General features: G+C 37.4%; 1 protein-coding gene across 1 annotated transcript in view; it reads left to right on the forward strand.

Moving 5' to 3' along the window:
• USH2A (usherin) overlaps positions 1-21367 on the forward strand; it is a gene marked incomplete at its 3' end in the record, with an annotated part of 720880 nt that overhangs the window by 532785 nt on the left and 166728 nt on the right. Inside the window, exons 47-48 of the mRNA XM_024739202.1 lie at positions 10967-11165; positions 14829-14997. Of these exons, the coding sequence (XP_024594970.1) occupies positions 10967-11165; positions 14829-14997 (368 nt within the window). The remainder of the gene's footprint in view (positions 1-10966; positions 11166-14828; positions 14998-21367) is intronic.

A 21367-nucleotide genomic window follows, 5' to 3' on the forward strand; every position in this document is an offset into this window, starting at 1 on the left:
ATTTCTAGTACCATTCTGTTATGATCTGAAGCATGGTTTTATAATTTCAGTTCTTTCACATTAGTTAAGATTTATTTTATGGCCTATAATATGATCTGTCATGGTGAATATTCTATGTGTACTTGAGGAGAATGTGTGTTCTGCTGTTGTTAGAGCATTTTATAAATGTCAGTTAGGTCGAGCTGAGTGATAGTGATGTTCAGGTCATCTATACACTTAATGATTTCCTGCCTGGTTGTTCTATCAATTATTGTGAGAGGCATGTTGAAATCTCCATGGGCTTATCTATTTCTTTTTTAGAACTATCAGTTTTTGCCCCGTGTATTTTGTTGCTTTATTATGAGGTGCATATATATATTTCAGATTGTTGTGTCTTGGTAAATTGATCCTTTTGTCATTGTGTAATATTCCTTTTTCTTCCTGATAATTTTCTTGTCGTCATGTATATTGTGTCTAATACTAATACAGCCACTCCAGCTTTCTTTGGATTAGTGTAATTTTGAGTGATTTCGGATTGTGTCCTGAACATTTTAAATATCAGGTTGTGATCTGAGTCCTGTTAAAATCCTCTGAAGAGGGTTGGAGTTTTTGTTTCTACAGGCAATCAACTGGTTAGCTTCAGACTGAAAATTCTGTCTTGGCTTATGTGGTCAATGGCTGTAATATCAGTTCATCTTTCAAAAGCTTTGCTGTGCTGCTTTATATCTGCCCCATGAATGCACCTCTCAGTGGCTGATCTGGTATTTAGTTGGGGGATTATGTAATGGTTCAGATCTCAAAGTCTTTGCTACAGTGCTCAGATTTCCTTTGCCTGTGAGGCAACCATGCATGTGCAGCTTGGAGTTGAGTTAGAACTTGTATTGGTTCATGTATAGAATTAGTAGACTGCCTAGCTTTCTCTTCTCTGAGATTTCCCCCATGTTTTTCACATCACTTGGACTTCCTTTCCCAAATCTTTGGCTAGAAAGACATGGTTTCTCTTGTAATTTTAGCTTCCCAATATACCTCACAGTTTACATAAATGGGGTTGTTTGGGGGACAGTGAGATTAGAGAGAAAATAGAGGAAAAAATAAACGAGATTTTGGACCACAGGGGTGCTTTCCCCGATTCCTCTGGTCAGACAGCTTGTTTTTTCTCAGGATTTTAGATTCTCATTTGGCCAGGACTGCCATCATGCAGCTCCTTGGCTGGAATCATCCTCAGAGCAGGAAAAAAGAGAGGAAAAAGAGGAAATAAAATGAAACAGGAATACCCATCATACCCTTTGGCTTGCAAGACCTTCTTGTACTCTGGGTTCCTCTCATAGATTTTGCTTGCCCAGTGCTCGGTTCCACACTGGGGCTGCTGTTGGGTTAAAGATGGGAGACAAAGGGGGGAAATGATGGTAAACGCATCCTGTAATGTTTGCTCTTTAAGTTTTGGCTCCCCTCCCGATCTGCCTCTATTGTTAACTTTTCAGAGTCCTTGAGTGATTGCTTTTTGTAACTAGAGCAGACTTTTTAGCAGTAATCAGTGGGAGAGAGAGGCTATAACTGGCTTTCTCCATGTTGACCAGCACAGAAAGTACGAACCCCTCCATATTTTTCTTTATTCCAATGCCTTTGGCAACTTTATTTCCTTTTTTTTTTTCTTTTTGGTCAAAGATCTAGCAAAAAAACGGATGGAAATCATTCACAACCAAATATTGGCATGTACAATCTTTCCTTTCTTAAGTTGATCTATAGTAGCACGGCGACATTTTCCAAAGGCAAGACCCTAATGAGCAGATATAGGCACCAAGCCATTAATCAAAATTACACCAACACCAAAGCAGTTAGCCTCCTGTGTGCATGTTATTGTTTGTGTAATTTCATTATACTTCTGGCAGTGTATACTTGTGTATACACTGTATACAGTGTATATCTCTTTTATATTAGCAACATGCAAAATCAAATGTGAAATCCTTCCAGATAAATGTCAGTAGACAGGGTTTGCTTCTATAGCATTTAGAATATTTTGGGTTCTAATAAGACACATATTTCTTAGAATCTTTGTTTATTTTTGGTAAAAAGCAGTCATCAGCAAATTTTAACTTTTATATATTTTCGTAACATATACCAATAGCCTGCCAGCCTGTTTGATTATAAGCATGGACAATGTCATTTTCGTCTTTGGCCTTAACTTATACCTTGCTTTTGACTACAACATCTTCAGTACAAGCACTTACACATGTTTTTCCCATGATATATAAATCAAAGATGCCATAGCACACAAAGTTATATAGGAAGATCAGATGAAACCTTCTAGTTTTATAAGCTACTCCTCCAGAAACAAGCTCTGTTTCTACATCACATTTTCCATACTTGTCATATTATCATCAGCTGCTTCTATATCCCCAAAGAATGCTAACGACTGATCGATAACCCAGACATGTCTGGCTGTGGCCTACACGTGCCCTGGGTAGTTCATTTATTTGCCTTGGTGGATTTGCTAGAGTAGAATTTAATCAATAGCTAATTCATTAATTCTGGTCCTCGAGAATGTAGAGACTGCACTGGCTGAAGATAGCTAGCTGGCTCTGGCTTTGATTGAAATATGACAACCACTGCAGCTGACAGCTTTACTGGGTACTGTAAAGTTCACTCCAGTAAGTTCACTTATTTATTCTCCATAAATGGATAAGCTAAGAACAGAACATAAACAAGGAAGAGTTTTTATTACATGACTGGACTGCTATTCCAAGATGCATGATTTCCAGGCATGAAGCTCAAGGGAAAGCAGAAAGAGAGAACACAGATCATGTCTCTCATTCCCTTTAATGGGATCCATGGCAGTTTTTACAGTTCCAAATCAGTTTGGGGCTGTATTGTTGATGAGAAGGCTGAGGCATAATGTCTTTGTAGCATTCACAAATAATTGTTTAAATGTTTGCCTCAAGCTCCTGCATGATATAAATGATATTTTCACACACCAGCTTCCTTATGATAGCAGCACGGGGTCTGTGTCTCTAAATGAAGGTTAAACCACTATCTTCATTTAGAAAGCCCCCCTAGCTTTTCAAAGTACATAGCTGGCGGTTGAGGATGGCATGACAGGTCATAGCTTGTGGAAAAAGAACTTTCCCCTTTTTGCCTCACCAAATTTGGGTGAAACTTTGAGGCCTCTATATTTTTATACTATGACATTGGATATCAGGAAATCTCTTCTATCGTTATTTTCCCTCTCTGATTTTTTTCAGTGACTGATAGCTTGAATACTGAAGTAATAATTTTACAATTAAAAACAATTTTTTTGAGCCATGTTTTATTTTTTTTAAATGGGGAGTACGCTGGGCTGCAGATGTAGAATGTCAGATCTCTTCTTCGTCCGTATTCTCAACTCCCCTTCTTGCCAGTGTGGTTAACTTGAGACAGCTTTTCATTTGGACTGGAATTGTCTACTTGAGTCTTTGAAGGATATGGGAAGACCTCTCAAAAGAGATCATTTAGAGTGTATTTAGAACTGATGTACCCACCCAGTCAATAGTCTGATAATCATAATGGCTTTCAGGAAATAGTAGTTCTGATGGCCAATGAATTCTGATCATCAAACTCAGTGTTTGATTAGGAGACCTTACAGAATATTGAGCTTATTCTTAAGACTCTGCCAGCACTATTTCCATTTTCTCACTTCCCTCTCTTTCCCAAACTCCTTTTAACTTCTCGACTTCTTTCATTTCCCACAGAAGCGGCTCAATCACTAAGCTTTTGAGAGGCCTTTGTATGCATCTCGACAAAATCCAGTTTTTCCTCCCAATTCGCTTTGGCCTTTAACTGCCGCTTTATCCCTGGCTCCCTGATCACTCATTGGTTTCTTTTATTGGTTTCATTCTAATTCCATTCATTAATTGTGGGTGTCCTCAACAGAAAGACTCTCTCTGCTACTCAAATAGTTCAAATATTCTCACAGTTTTCATCATACTGATGTCTCAAGATCTCTGTCCCAGTTTTCTCCCTAAACTCCAGTCCCATATATTCAATTGCCTATCGATTTTCTATAATGATAGGCACCCATCACTTCCATAACCTCAAGCCTTAATTCTCATCTAACCCAATTTTTCCAACATCCATTTCTGCAAAGGCACCACCACCTTGCATATGATCGCAGACATCTAGCTTTGATTTTTTTTAATCCCCTGATTTCACTCAATATCAATTTTAGTCTCTTTTCTTTTGGAGCATCTTCTCATAGCTCTTCCTCTTCTCCATTTCCACCACCGCAACCCTAGCTCATGCTTTATCATTTATGTTGATGTACTTGTCTTAATTCAGTGAGATACAAGGAGGAAAGGCTTTCCTTTTTCCCCCAACTCTTGAAAACCCTTTCAGGAATACCTTATGGCCTTCACATTATTTTTTAGTTATGAGTCTCCTTTTAGTCATTAAGATTCATGATCAAGTATTAAAAAGTCCATTCTGGGAATTTTCTGGTGGTCCTGTGGTTAGGACTCCATGCTTCCACTGGAGGGGGCATCATAGGTTCGATCCCTGGTCAGGGAACTAAGATCCTGCATGCCGCACAGTGTGGCCAGAAAGAGTCTAGCAAAAATTAAAAAAAAAAAAAAAAGTCCATTCCATCTCCAGCAAAATATTAAGCTCACATGTAGTTCAGATATTCCACCATTTCACAGGCTCAGACCTGATCCCAGTTTGCCCTTTCTCCCTCCTTGCTCTTTCTTGCCTATTCCCTTTCATTCAAATGTGCCTCTTCCCAATGTTACTATTTTACTTCCGGCACTGGATAGCCATCCAAGCCCTCTCTGTGGAAGGTGGCACTTTTTTGAACAATTGTGTTTTCCTTGAGAGAACCCATGAGGATCTCCCCAAAGCCAAGTTCTCTCACATGAGTGTTGCCCTCTGCAACTGATCTATGGTGCCAACAGAGCAGGGCACACCAAGCACTCTTCTTGCTAGAGCCCCCTCCCCCAAAAACCCACCATCATGGTCAGTGTAACCTCAAGGGAGCTCAAGCCTAGCCATCTTGCAAGACATCCACTGGCTCGTAGGAAATGCACTCATGTGCACCATGCTGAAGATCGACGGTGTGGCAATCTTGTCTTACCCTATCATTAGAGCAGCTCCAGACAATATCTGGCCATTAGAATTCTCTAACTGAGAAGCAAGCACCTTTTCTTGTGGTCATATAGGCTGCCAACTCCCATGTCAAGCTGCCCCAAACTCCTTTCTATACTTCCCTCCAGGGACAGCTGCAAATTGGGCTTAGATATTTCTGCATCTCAGGAAGTACCAACCAGGAGAAGCAAGTGCTTCCAGTTTCTCTGAGTGATGTATTTAGAATTCCTTCCTCAGCCTTGAGAATGTTTAGGGGTGGACTGGGGGTGGATTTTAATGTCACTCTTCACTAAGTAAATCATTCCTCTTTCACTCCATGGCTCAAAAATCTACAGTTGTTTTCCAATGCACTCAAAAATGAATCCAAAGTTATTTCCATGTTCTATAAAACCCTACAGGATCTGCAGTCCCCAAACCCACACTCCCGACACCCCCCTGATTCATTTTCCATCATCCTCTTGCTCAGTCCAGCTCTGTCCTACCAGATTCTTTGATTGCCCTTCAACAAGCCATGTGCACGGATGTCTCAAAACCCCTATACCTCCTGTTCCCTCCGCCTAGAAACTCCTGTTCACTTGCTTCATCCCCTCTTTCGGATTTCTGCACAGAAGAGCCAGGCCTTCTCAGACAACCAGTGTAACATATTGTACACTTATGTGTTTGTTTACTGTCCCACCTTCCCCCAGCAAAATGTAAGTTTTATGAAAGAAGGGACTTTGTCTTGTTTATTTGTAAGTATAGAACAATGCTTTACATATAGGAGGTACTTAATAAATATTCATTAAAATTCAAAAACTCTCCTAGAGTTCTGTTTATTTTGGGTTGGTTTGGGTGATGGGTCAATGTTAAAAGGCAGCTTTATCCTCAGAACTCAGCAGAATCTTTTTATTTGGGGGGGGGGTTATTTTTTATTTTTTAAATTTTTAGAAAACTTTTATTGGAGTATAGTTGCTTTACAATGTTGTATTAGTTTCTACTGTATAGCAAAGTGAATCAGTTATATTTATACATATATCCACTCTTTTTTTTTTCTTTTAACCAGGGAAGCCCTCCACTCTTTTTTAGATTTCCTTCCCATTTAGGTCACCACAGAGCACTGAGTAGAGTTCCCTGTGCTAAACAGTAGGTTCTCATTAGTTATCTATTTTATACATAGTAGTGTATATATGTCAATCCCAATCTCCCAATTCGTCCCCCCTCTTCCCCACCTTGGTAACCATAAGTTTGTTCTCTACATCTGTGACTCTATTTCTGCTTTGCCAATAAGTTCATCTGTATCATTCTTCCAGATTCCACCCATAAACGATATTATACGATATTTGTTTTTCTCTTGATACCAGTCAGAATGGCCATCATCAAAAAAATCTACAAACAATAAATGCTGGAGAGGGCGTGAAGAAAAGGGAACCTTCCTACACTGTTGGTGGGAATGTACATTGGTACAGCCACTGTGGAGGACAGTATGGAGGTTCCTTAAAAAACTAAAAATAGAATTACCATACGACCCAGCAATCCCACTCCATATCCGGAGAAAACTGTAATTCGAAAGGATGCATGCACCGCAATGTTCATTGCAGCAGAATCTTGCTGTTTGTTCCCTTTTAGAAGCAAGATACTTAACGGAGGAATTCATCATCAGTCATCCTCAGTTTGGGGCTATAGTTTAAGTTCCTGAATAAGAGAAAACCCCATTAAACCGTCTTTCATACTTAAGTTACTGCAGAAGCTCACTGATACTTCTCCCTACCCCTAGTCTCTTCTGTTCTAATCTGCCAGGGTATTACTTCTAAAAGGACTTTAGATACCACTTCACAGTCACCCTATTTCACCATCAAATTCCTCAACATAGTATTTGAGGGACTTCATAACGTTCTCCTTAAGTTCAAACTGACCTTCCATTCCTGCTGGATGTAAATCATGCGCTCGTCAAGTTGGTCCCATTACTCTTCTCCATATGGCTAGGCTGCTTCTCCCTCTTATTTTTGCTTATCTGAATCTTCCTTCTCAGAATTCTTCCCATCCTCTTATTCCAATTCAAGTCCACATCCACTTCTCCCATGAAACCTTCGTTGTTCGTCTAGACACAGTGATCTTTGTTTATGTGTTTCTGTAATACCTGTAGCCTCAACTACACAAACACTTGATTTTACACTGCTGTATAATATTTGACATGCTTCAGGTATGCATGTTTCACATCTCCTCATACTCAAGGACACAGAGTTTTTACCTTTTGATATTTTACAGACTCCAAGTTACGCTAAATATTCTAGTAGATAATTAAACATTCAGTTATTTGATTTGAGAGCAGAGAATTAATATTGTTATCATATTACATTTATTTAGTCTTATATTAAAAGTGTCCTGATCATTTTTGATAATCACAATCTGGAATAGTATTGAAGAACTTGAATGTTATATAAATGACTGACAAAAATGACCAAGCTGAATAGGAATTTTTTTTTTTTTTTTTGTGGTACGCGGGCCTCTCACTGTTGTGGCCTCTCCCGTTGCGGAGCACAGGCTCCGGATGCGCAGGCTCAGCGGCCATGGCTCACAGGCCCAGCCACTCCGCGGCATGTGGGATCCTCCCGGACCGGGGCACGAACCCGTGTCCCCTGCATCGGCAGGCGGACTCTCAACCGCTGCGCCACCAGGGAAGCCCTGAATAGGGATTTTTAAAAGGCCTCCGTAAACATGATCAGGGAATGTACAGCTATTTATAACAATTTAGATGGATGTCTTAAAGTAATGTGAAGATTTTTTTCCTTTGGCCCAAACAAGAACATTTTGACAAAATTGTGATAAAATATTTGAATAAAATGTAGAGCACCAAGAGAACCATAACTCTTCATAGAAGTTTTTTCTGAACTGTATCATTTTAATATTTACCAGTAAAGGTAAGTGATAAAGAGATGATTTTCCCGTAATTATTTCTTTCTTCAACGTTATTTTGTACTTCTTGAGCCGAACGTGATGATTACCGTGGTGACGGTGGCCACAGGGGTATATAGTAGTAACAGAAGTAGAATAGTAAATCTACTAACAATATGACAGACTTAAAAAGAAATAGTCCATAGCTCTGACTAGACTTTCTAAACACCCAGTGAATCGTGCTAAAATGTGTGTAAACATTGTGGCCTTTATTAGAAGCTCTATTAAGGTAGCTTAAATTTTATTCCTTAGTGCTCTGGAAGCTAAGGGAACTCTAACTGTCACTTTATGAACAAATCTACCCCCCAAAAAGGAGATCTATTTGAGGATTCATGATCATGTTTCTGCATGAACCTACCTTTACTGATGTATTAAACAAACAAAAAGAAACCCTTCAGTTTGTTTCCCCAATATTTCACATTAATTCCTATGGTTTAAGAATGTTCCTTCTATTTCACTCTTAACATCAAAACAGTGAAACCATTAATCCAGTTAATAACGGTGTGCATTTCTCAGAGATGTCTTTCATTTTAAATCAACAGCCAAAAGATTTTTCAGTGTTACTCCCGTGGGTTCTAATGAGAGGTGGACAGGTGTTAAACACCCTATTCTTCTTTGATCACGTACATTAGTGGACCTGACTCAGATCCTCAACATCAAAACTGTTCTTGCTATTATTAAAAATATAGGTGGTCTCACTTCACAGTTATTCTGTGCAACGCAGAGAAGTTACAATGGCATGGTTCTACATGGGGTTTTCTAGACTTTACTAGTTGGCCAGCTTTTGTGGATAAGTCCGACCTTCGAATGTCACTTAAATGTAGTCTTTCCTGTAGTTGATTATGCAATGAATACAAAAGAGGTATCTGCAAAACGTGGAATTAATTTTGAGAGTTGGATAAAGACCTTAGAATAATAATGGTGACTATACAAGTCACCTGTGAAACTGTTCTCTCATAGGTGACATTCATTTCTTATCGATAGAGTCTTATTAGTGAAAGTGTTATGTTTGTACCTCCAAGAAAAGGAAATAATTTTCTTTTTTAGCAGTCTATTAAAATGTCAAGATTTATCTTGACTGCCGCTTTTTAATGTAAATGTTTGGGCCTAATTGAATTCCTAACATGTGATGTCACTTAGAATTCTCATAGGGTCCAGTAAAATTTGACCTGTAAAGACATACTTCTCCTGAAAATAAAAGGTGTAGCAAAAATATTATTTTACACAGTGGCAGAAAGATGGTCAACATAAGTTATTGTGATAATTTTATTTTAAGATCTTAAAGTATAGGGACTAAATTCATATGTGCTTACTCTTCTCCAGAGTATTTACTGGAAGGTTTTATATATAAAGCTAACCTCTAACTATTTGTGAATGGTTGTTATGGTTGAAAATTCTAGAATTCAAACAATAAAAGTAATCTTGAGTATCAGAGTTCCATCCTCTTATTTGAAAATAAGAAGAAGAAAAATAATTATTTTACATTTACCTAGTGTTTTGCAAATAACAGACTTTCCTTGCTGTGCTGAATTGCAAAAATATGTCACGTCCAAATCTCTGGGGCTTTATTAAAACTTTAACCACTTTCTTCTTATAGACTTCTTAAAAAAATACTAAAGATAGTACAGGTGTGTCATCTGGACTGTGTCATTCTGACAAGTAGACCTAAGTGCGGAATTAAAGTTCTGCACATTAACCTGAGAGTAGATCATTTTATTCAGGTTTCACTCTTCTGTGAACAGCTTTATGTTATGATCTCACTCAGTACAGCAGATGAAATATTAATAGACCATTGAAAATGCAGTAAAGTTTTGGTGCCATGTTATGCCTTCATTGTATACCAAACCACCCCAAACAGTATATTTATATGTTTAGAAAAAACCGTGGCTCAATTTTTAAAAATCGAACATCTTCAAGAACATGGTAATATAAAGGAGTTTGTTATGGGAATCTCTACTTCCTCTATTTCTGACCACAAAACATGTTTGATCATGGTATATAAAGAACTGTTGCAGAATTAAATCTGTTTCTATGAGTCAAAAAATTAAGATAAAGTATATTTGGAGGGAGCTTATCAATTTTATCAATTGATAAAATTGATAAATGTTATGTATCAATAAATAAATTCATTGATAAATTTTATCAATTGATAACTGATAAAAAGATTTTATCAATTTGGTCACGTACTTTGGCTATAAGTAACAAAACAACCAACAGTAGAAGCTCAAGTAAGTAGCTCTAGAGGTAGATTGTTGTTGGCATTGGTTCAGTTATAACAAATACCGCAGAGGCGTCTTTGTGATTCTTATGGTCTTTCCCAAATGGTTGCAAGAAGAATGAGGTGATTGCCAAAGTTCCAGACATCATGTTTAGCAGAAAGAAAGAAAAGGGGAAAAGGCGACAGCCACATCAAGGAAGCTAAAATTTCCTAGGGACCTTTATTCGAATCCCACCATCTTCTGGTTGCATCTCTTTGAGCAGCTATGGGTCACGTGGCTAGTCCTAGCTGAGGGAAGGAAGGCAAAGGAGAAGGGGATTATAAGTAGGGATTAGGTCTGACACATATTCTAATTTCCAACCTATTTACTAAGTCAAATTATTTGTGTCTTGTTTTTACTTATCAACCAAAACTTTCTGTTGATTTTCTGACTAGCCACAAACAATGACACTTGCTTTTTTGCCTCTGAAATTTAAAGTGGGGGACCACCAGACTCATGTCATGTGTTATTCTCCCAAAAGCTTAAATGGTTTTGATTGATTCTCAAAACATAGTCTATGGTAGTAGCATATATCAGAATATATATTAGTGTATGTATTCTTTTGCTCCAGCTTTTTAATTAGGAAGTTGTTGATGAAATAGACCAAACTGGAAGGCAGATGAGACTGATAACAGCAATGTTAAATGTTGCCTTTTCAGAAATACTGATTATTCTGTCCATTGCAGATCCCTTCAGATTGATTGGATGTCTCCAGGGAAGCCAAATGGCATCATTCTGGGTTATGATCTCTTACGGAAAACATGGCGTTCATGCCTTAAAACCCAGAAGTCAGTGAAGGACCACAGTCATGAACTCTGCAGAGCAGTGAAGTGTCAAAAACCTGAAACTATCTGTGGACCCAGGTGCTACTCCCCTGAGGCTAAGGTATATCTTTTCAAACTAGTCAGTGACATATATTTTTCTCACTAAACACTCCAAGTGAAATCACTTGCTTTTTTTTTTTTTAACATATATAATTTTATTTCTCAAGTATACTTCAAGAAAGCTGGGGGGAAAAGAAATTACAATTCAACACAATAAATTAAAATTATGACTTAATTTTTTAAAGATTATCTGCTATGTCTATGATAAATGATATTGCTATCAAGTGACCTCCAGAAAAGTGAGATGATACTTTTAACATTTGTGTCTGAGGAAATCACTGGCTTCTTAAACCATGATTTATCATGATCAAGATTTCCACCTATCAAGAAGACCCCATGGAAAAGGAAGGATGCTTATACAAATCCCATCTTCCTGATGAGCATTTTAGCCTTCTCATTTTTCATCACCTTCACAGGAAAATGAGTTTATTGAAATGATAAGGAACCTCCCGAATTTGTTTGATTGAGTGACTTGAATTTTCTTTACAACAAATCCATTCAGCTACAAGGGGGTGTTTGTTTACATGACACTGATGAGTAACTGTGATTGGGACCTTTCATGGTTTGACTGAAACATTTTTAAATTATGGCCATTTGCAGATTAGTGCTCATATTAGTTGCAGTTTAAGAATCAGATCAATAATACAGCCAGACAGAGGGGTTTGTAAATGGTTTTTATTGATAAATGATGCAGAAAATCCTTAGTTTGAAGATAGGATTGCACATAATGAAATAATGTTCCTATTTGTCAACAACATCACACATGTAATGACTAAAGCTACTGCAAAAGGACATAGTAATTATGAAAGTGAGTTGTTGAAGCAATATGGATCAAAACACAAATTATTATGGGGCTTCCCTGGTGGCGCAGTGGTTGAGAGTCCGCCTGCCGAAGCAGGGGACACGGGTTCGTGCCCCGGTCCGGGAAGATCCCACATGAAAAAAAAAAAAAAAAAGATTATCCCTCCAGAAAAATGAAAATAATAATTAAAAACAATTATTATGGCTGACACTGGCTAAGCAGTTGCTATCATCTAAGAAATGTCATAAAGCTAGTAGTTACTAACTGAACTTTTTTTTTTTGACACTTAGGCTCCAGAATTGTTGTTATGCCTAAGTTTTATGTCATTTTAAGGCGTTAAATGTGTGCCATCTGACGAGCACACTTTTATAAAATGAAATGAAATTTAGGATTTCTGAGAGGAAAAAAATTGCTAGAACAAATTTTCCCATTAAAATTCTCCAGGAGAAAAAAAAAAAAACTTTGATGCATTAAACAAAGTCATTTTTACTTTAAGGATTAAGGACACACACAGGTATTGTCAGCAAAAGATGAAGTCAATTAAAATCTCAAGAAGGAAAAGGTTGTTTGTGAATTTTGTTTGGGGTTAACTATGAATATATATTTCCTGGGTGAGAGGCTGGAGAGAGGTAGAAAATAGATTTATTGTGAGTCCAAGAGTCTTTTGGCTAAATCACTACAGGAGCATCTGTAATAGTTATACAAGCTTCCCCGTGTGATTACAGCCATGGGTGTCAAACCCCAGTGAGTATCACACCTGGAGGGCTTGTTAAAACACACACAGCAGGTCCCACCCTCAGAAGACGTCTGGGGTAGAGCAGGAAAATTTGCATTTCTAACATGTTGCTAGGTGATGCCTCTACGTCTGGTCCAGGGACCACACTTTGAGAATCACTAGATTACAGAATTACTTTTGGAAAACAGAGAGCAAGGAACAGGCTGCCTATCTGAATATTAGCTACACACTTACCAGCTCAAGTTATTAAAATTGTTTTCTGAGACAACGAACTTGAAGACTGAATTCGAAGATTAAGAAATACTCTGTTGGGCTTCCCTGGTGGCGCAGTGGTTGAGAATCCGCCTGCCGATGCAGGGGACACGGGTTCGTGCCCCGGTCCGGGAAGGTCCCACATGCCGCGGAGCGGCTGGGCCCGTGAGCCATGGCCGCTGAGCCTGCGCGTCCGGAGCCTGTGCTCCGCAACGGGAGAGGCCACAACAGTGAGAGGCCCACGTACCGCAAAAAAAAAAAAAAAAAGAAATACTCTGTGCAGGAGGAGACCTCTCAAGAGAAATAATCTCCTGAAAATATCCCCTTTGGGGACCCATCGATGATCTAAACCAGAGTTGGTTAGAAGAAAGGCACAAGTTTCACGTGACTGAAAGAGCTTGAGAATGGCACTGACACTGAAAGTATGGAAGGTAACCAGTCCTAATGACCCATCACTAAATAAATGCTTGAAAATTTAAAAGGATGATAAGTCCTAGCGAATCTTGCTGAAGGAAAAGCCTGGATGTTCTTCGATGTCCAGAAACTCACTATACGTGAATGGGACTTGAATGAATTCTATAAGATTGTACAACAAAGGGCAAGATTTTAGGTCACTGTCATAAAACAAGAGGAAGGTGTGTATTGCTTTACCCTGAAAGCAAAAATGACTAGCATTCCTAAATCCCACATAAACACAAAGAGGAGAGTTTTTGCTTAACTCTTGTAAAATGGGGCATAATTTGAAATTTTACTTGTCACATAGAATCTGTCATCAAAGCAAGGAGTCATGCAGTTTATCCTTGGAATGAGACTGATTGTGAATCCTCATTGCTAATAACCTGACACAGCGAAGCCAATTTATTGCAGTTAGTTTACCAGGGCTACCTGAGGAAACATGGAAATAGACTTCTGCCCAGTTTCTTTGCTCTTGGGTCACTTTTGAGAAATGAATGAAGTACTAAGCTAGTCTTCAGACTTAGAGATTCCATATTTTACTGCCCTTGTATTAAGCATGGATCAAATGTCGGTGCAGGCTGGAAGTAGCAATGAGCAAAAAAGTATAAGAGAAGCACCTCTTAAACAGTGGTCCATTTTGTCTGCCACAGGAAGCATCTATCTAATTAATGCAACTTATGCCGAGTATATGTTCTGAGGCTACATCTCAGCACTGTTCCGTGTTTCATTTGTTCTAGATACAGAGTGTCAGTCTCTCAGACCTCAAGTGAGCATGCAAAATAATTATTTGATTGCTGAAGCACATAATTTCTTCCACAGCTCCTGGAGAAAACACTGTTAAAAGGGCTTTTCAAAATTAATTTCCATATAAATTTCCTTTTCTATACATACACACACACACACACGCACACACATATATAAATGTTGGACACTGTTGAGATTGCTTGTCTGAAGATTGGGTTCATAAATAAGTGATCATATAAATTAGTGTAAGGAAAATGCAATGTATTATGAAAGAAAGATCAATGAGAGACAGGTTTCCACAGATGCAATGTTTTTAAATTAAACAATCATTAAAATAAAAACATATATATGAAGGAAATTGTTCATTTACAATTCTAAATCATCTTCTCGTTGGAAGCACTGACATTCAAAAGATAATTCATATTTATAGAGTATTATAATAGAGCACAAAGCGTGGTTGAAGGCTAAAAGAAGCTACATTGTATCAAATAGCGTTGGTAGAATTTGAATGATACAGAGAAAATGTACTTTTTAAGCCTTTAAATTTTTATCAGAAATATGCTACATTTGGTCTCAGATCAAGTCCTTATTAAATAATAACTGTATCACGTAAGATATGGTGGTACAATACTCTTAATAAAACTATTTCTTTATACCTGATTCTCAAATTTCAGGTGTGTTGTAATGGAGTTCTCTACGACACCCAGCCTGGACACCGCTGTTGTGAAGAGAAGTACATCGCATTTGTTTTGAACTCAACTGGAGTTTGTTGTGGTGGCCGTATACAAGAGGGACAACCGAATCATCAGTGCTGCTCGGGGTATTACGTTAGGATTCTACCAGGTGAGGATCATTTTCAGTAGTACTCAGTAGTCTTGGGAACCAGAAAAAACAACCATGTGACTTGTGTCAATGTACTATTTGAAGCACCTCCCCACCAAAGATTAAACCACTAACACGTAGCCAATGGCCGGCTTTAGGTATCATTTCTTCTCTCCGCTTTTTTGAAATATAAGCAAGACTAGGTACAAACTAGAGAGGGAATAGAGACTCATTATATGTATTACATAAAGAAATATATCTGGAGAGCTGCATAATTCCCTTTTTTGTGACTTTATTTTATCCACATGGCTGAGTATTCCACCATAAACTCTGTGAATTTCTTCGTGTTCCACTCCATGACGCTGTTCTCCATTTTCTCCATTTCTGTTCTGAAGGATGTACGCATTGTTCCTAGTGGGATCATAACCACAGATTCCATTTATCTGAGGCCCCCTAATTGCTCTAGGTCTGGCAGGGGAGGGAGGGATGTAGCAAAGAGTAGCAATCAGGAATTCTTCCCTCCTCACCTTCTTTTCCTTCTGTCTTATCAGCCAACCGAATAAGCCATTTTCCAAATTCAACTACACAAAACAATGTCCAGTGAATATAACTGAAAATAAAAATAACAACAATTGGCATTTATAAAACAACAAGTTTCTGGCACGCTCTGTATTCAAGGTTTTACATATGTTATGATACTTTATACTTTTTTCACAACTGTAGGAGACTGGTATTTTATCTTAAGTTTACAAATAAGGAAAGAGGTTCAGAGAGAATCAGTAACATGCGCAGATCCACATAGATGGGAGTAGAAGAGCTGAAATGCAAATCTGTGTGTCTTTCCAAAATCCATGCTCTTTTGAGCAGTCTACTTAATAGGTGTTAACATAATTATTAAACAACTATTCCAGACTTCTAAAAGCTTCATTACTGTTACTATCAGTTACTATTTTTTCTAGAAAAGCCATTGAAAATACAGATTGTTTTTTTCCTAGTACCTAAGTTTAATGCCTATTTCTTCTTTAAAAGCACAGAAAATAGATATGGGAGAAAGAGAAGAAAGCTAAATGTTTGGAGGCCCAATGCTTTGAGATATCTAGTTTAACATGAAATTTATGCCAAACATGTAGTAAATTCAGATATTGTTCAGTGTACCTTGTGTTTGGTACAAATATATCCATCCAAGATATCTGTGTCGAGAAATTATCTCACCCAGTATATCCTTTACAAAACACTGGAGCAAACAGGGAGAGTGAAATGATTAAATACTATGCAGGTTTATTCAAGGCAGAGATCTTCTATTCTTCATAATTTTTCCTTAAAATTAATAGAAAAATCTGCCCTTGTAAAAGTACAGTTATTTCTGATTCTTATGCAAAAATACTTTCATAATTAACTCTTAATCAACTGGATTTTCCAAGTAAGAAAATACAGCGGTGACAGAAACGAAGATTTTGCAGAAAAGCCTTAACTTCGTTATACTACAAATCATAGTGTTAGGCAATGAATTAAACACTGTCAAATGCTTTACTCTCTCAAAATAATTTACACTTTGGGAGTTTTCAACTATATTTCACATCTTCCCTCCTTGCAAAAAAATCTGCCTTGAAAATTCTAACTATAGAGGTGAGATGGAAAACTTCTGTTGTTCCGTCCTTCCCATTCTTCAGACCAATAGGTCATATTAGGCTTTTCTCTAAGTCTAGCATAGAACTAAACAATTGTGTTTTCATCTCCAAGTCACGTTAAAATTTTTGGTAAGTTATGATTTGCCATGAACTGTCCCAACTCTGAAAAAGATCCACTATGCCTTAAAACTGATGAAAAACACTTGGTTGCATATGTCATGGCTATGGACACCTAGGATCTTTACCTGTCACCTTTCTCGATCCTAGCACAAAGTGTCAGATCTCCAACGAAGAAATCAATCTAGTTTTGTTCTATTTCCAAATGGAATTCAACTTTTTTTTCCCCCAAAACTGAAATAAGTCATGGAAGCTCAAAGGTCGTTTATTGATATTATACAAAACTTTTTAATAAGTAACTTTTAAAACAAGAGTTTTTAAAACCTCCATGATCTGTATATTAACACATGCTCATTCAGGCCTCAAGCATTTTATTTTTTTATTATATATTTTTAATTTATTTATTTATTTATTTACTTTTACATCTTTATTGGAGTATAATTGGTTGACAATGGTGTGTTAGTTTCTGCTTTATAACAAAGTGAATCAGTTATACATATACATATGAGACCTCAAGCATTTTAATATCCACCAATCTGTTGAGCATGGCCCACATTTGGGTCTTTTAAGTGGTTAATTTTTCACAGGATTAGAATGCCTACCTTGATGTCAAAAGGAGAAAATGCAATCTTACTGGATAATCAAAGAATCTCAATATATCAGTACCGAAAAGAAGAGATTATATTATGACCTCTATTTTCAGCCAATGGTCTTTATTAACTGGTTTAACACTGTTTACATTAAGAAAGAAAGCATATTGACCCCAAACCATCTTATATTTCAATGTAATTAAAATTCAGTCAGTAGTCTGCCAGTTCAAGGCTGAGACAGGTATAGGCATTTTGATATTTCTAGACAGGTCTGAAATATTGGTGAATAATATTTACTTCATTTTGTTGGATAATATTGACTTCATTTTTTCTCACAACTTTTCCTCCATAGAACCCCTATAACAAAGAACAGTAGAGGAAAGAATGCTCTTTCCACTCCCCTTTTTTTATAAATGTGCTAATGACCTCAAGCTAAATGTTAATGCGGGTCATTCTTTGATAAGAATAACAATTAACTGTTAAGACTGCGTGGTAGCTTTTAGAGAGAAAACATTTTCAAGCCTGTCGTGAAATAGATTCATTTTGAGAGGTTAATGAGAAGGTGACTGATCCTTGTATCTTATGTCTAATAGCCCTTTTTTGAGGGGGGGAAAATCAGTTTTACTTCTCATTGATATAATCCACACCTCTTGTTATGAAGCCTTCTGTCAGTAACTGAATAACATTCTGAGGGATTCCAGAAAATTTGACTAAAATATCCAATCGATATTTGTTATACTCAAAAGTGGAGGTTTTCTTTCTTTAAAAAGCGTTGGTTTTCCCCAGTATAGGTGTGTACACTGTTCCTCTAAGCCCACCATTGTCCTAAGTGATGTTTAATTAACTGGTGCTGCCCCTGGACCTTGTGACACATTATGTTAAAGAAAGTTTGCCAACAAGGGACACTGAGTTCCTTAGCCGTAAAGATTTAAGAAATGGGAACTACATTGCAGACCAGACAGAAGAAACCTCTCACCCAGAGAAATGTAACAAACACAGCAACTGCACTGTTCACAGTAAGATCATTTCTCCATTTCTCTAGGTACCTCATGTAAGTAGAATCATATAATATTGGTCCTTTTATGACTGCCTTATTTCACTTAACATAATGTTTCCAAGGCTCATACATGTTGTAGCATGTGTCAGAACTTCCCTCCTATTTCAGGTTGAATAATATTCCATTTGTGTGTATATACAACGTTTTGTTTATCTGTTCATCTGTTGATGGGTATTTGGGTTGTTTCCACCTTTTGGCTATTGTGAATAAGGCTGCTATAAGCATTGGTGTACAATTATCCGTTCGAGTCCTTGCTTTCAATATTTTTGGCTATATACCCAGAAGTGGAATTCCTATATCATATGGTAATTCTATGTTTTATTTTTTGAGGAACTGCCATAGTGTTTTCCACAGCAGCTGCACCAGCAGCAATGCACAGGGTTTGAATTTCTCCACTTTCTTGCTAACTCTTGTTATTTTTTGTTTTGTTTCTTAGAATAATCGTAACTGGGTGTGAAGTGGTATCTCATTGTGGTTTTGATACACATTTCCCTAATAATTAATAATATTGAGCTTATTTGTGCTTATTGGTCATGTTCTTTAGAGAAATGTTTATATGTATCCTTTGCCCATTTTTTAATTGGATTGTTTGTGTTTGCGTTATTGAGTTGTAGAAGTTCTTTATATAGTCTGGATATTAATCCATTTTTAAATATGTGATTTGCAAATATTTCCTCCTGTGGGTCACAGTTTTAATCAGTTGATAGTGTCTTTAGATGCACAACACATTTTAATTTTGATAGAGTCCAAATCATCTATTTTTCTTATTGTTGCCTGTGCTTCTGGTGTCATATTCAAGAAATCATTGCCAAATTCAATGTCATTAAACTTTTCTCCTATGTTTTCTTCTAAAAAATTCATAGTTTCAGCTTTTATATTTAGGTCTTGGATCTATTTTTATTTAAATTTTGTATATGGTATAAGGTATGGGTTCAACTTCATTCTTTCCATTTGGATATCCAGGTTTTCCAAAAAATTTGGTCCTTTCCCTATTGAATGGTCTTGACATCCTTGTTGAAAATCATTTGATTATACACCCGAGGTTTTACTTCTGAGCTCTCTGTTCTATTCCATTGGTCTATATGTCTGTCTTCGTACTAGGATCACACTGTTTTGATTCCTGTAGCTTTATAATAAGTTTTTCTTTCTTTAACCTCTTTATTGGAGTATAATTTCTTTACAATGGTGTGTTAGTTTCTGCTTTATAACAAAGTGAATCAGCTCTACATATACCTATATCCCCATATCTCCTCCCTCTTGCATCTCCCTCCCACCCTCCCTATCCCACCCCTCTAGGTGGTCACAAAGTACTGAGCTGATCTCCCTGTGCTATGCAGCTGCTTCCCACTAGCTATCTATTTTACATTTGGTAGTATATATAAGTCCATATAATAAGTTTTGAAATCAGGAAGTGTGAGACCTCCAACTTTGTTCTTTTTTGAGATTGTTTTGCTAGTTGAGGTACCTGGAGATTCCATTTGAATACTAGGATGGATTTTTCTGTTTCTGCAAGAAGTATTGTTGGGTAGCATCGGCAGGCAGACTCTCAACCTATTGTTGGGATTTTGATAGCAATTGCATTGAATCTCTATGAGGCAGGAGACAGATGGGCCCCAGGCTGAACAGTTTCTCCCCTGTGGACAGAAACTCCATAATAATAGCAGGAACTCCATAAAAGCAGGATGGAGAAGGCTGGGCCCCACCCAGAAAAGATATAAAAGACCACATATTCCTCGTTCTTGAAGTAAAGGAGACCTCCCCAACTACACATGTGCAGAAAGGCTCCTTGGAGGTCAAAAGAAGGGGGAGCCACCCCATAGTAAGTGATGTCAACTACCCATAAGCCTCTTCACTAGAATCCATCTTGGCTAGGAGATGCTCACGCACACGTGAGAGGACCCCGAGATAAACCATATATGGACTGAGAACCAGGCAAAGCAAGATGAGTGGCCAAAGGAAGCCTGGAAGAAATGCCCCATAAAAGTGATTCCAACTACCATGAGGGTGAGACTCTCTCTCTCTCTCTCTGAGCCCTCGCATGTGTCTATCCACACATACTGTACTCGTTTTCCTCCTAATAAAGCCTTTACTTGCTTCACTACTTTCCGTCTCTATGTGGAAATTCATTTCGACACAGCTGACGGGCCAGGGCCTTGTCACTGGCCACTGGTCTAGTGGCTAGGATTCAGTGCTCTCACTGCTGTTGACCAACCTCAGTCTCTGGCCAGGAACTGAAATCCTGCTTCAAGCTGCTGAGTAGTATTGACATCTTAACAATATTAAGTCTTCTAATCCTTGAATATGGAATGCTCTTCTATTTATTTGACTCTTCTTTAATTTCTTTCAGCAGTTTATAGTTTTCACTGTACATTTTCTTCACCTCCTTGATTAAGTTTATTCCTAAGTATTTTTACACTATTGTAAATGGAATTGTTTTTTAAATTTCCTTTTCTGATTTTTCATTTTTGTTTTTTATAGTGTATGAAAACACAAGTGATTTTTGTATGTTGATTTTGTATCCTGCAACTCTGCTGAATTCTCTTATTAGTTCAAATGGGGTTTTGGGTGTGGAATCTTTAGGGTTTTATACACATGAAGTTATATTGTCTGTGAACAGAGATAATTTTACTACTTCCTTTCCAATATGGATGCCTTTTATTTCTTTTTCTTGCCAAATTTCTCTGGTTATACTTTCAATATTATGTTGAGTAGAAGTGGTTAAAGTCAGCATCCTTGTCTTCTTCCTGATCTTAGAAAAAGAGCTTTCTTGAGTATAACATTGAGTATAATGTTAGTTGTGGGTTTTTCTCATATGCTCTTTATTATGTTGAGGTATTTTCTTCTACTTCCAGTTTGTTAAATGTTTTTATAATAGAAAAGTGTTGAATTTTGTCAAATGCTTTCTCTGCACCGGTTGAGACAACCATGTGTTTTCCTTCATTCATTCTGTTAATGTGGTGTATTACATTGATTGATTTTTGTATGTTGAATTATCCTTG

The sequence above is a fragment of the Neophocaena asiaeorientalis genome, unplaced genomic scaffold (assembly GCF_003031525.2).
Source record: "Neophocaena asiaeorientalis asiaeorientalis breed wild unplaced genomic scaffold, Neophocaena_asiaeorientalis_V1.1 scaffold477, whole genome shotgun sequence".
NCBI classification, from domain to species: Eukaryota; Metazoa; Chordata; class Mammalia; order Artiodactyla; family Phocoenidae; genus Neophocaena; species Neophocaena asiaeorientalis.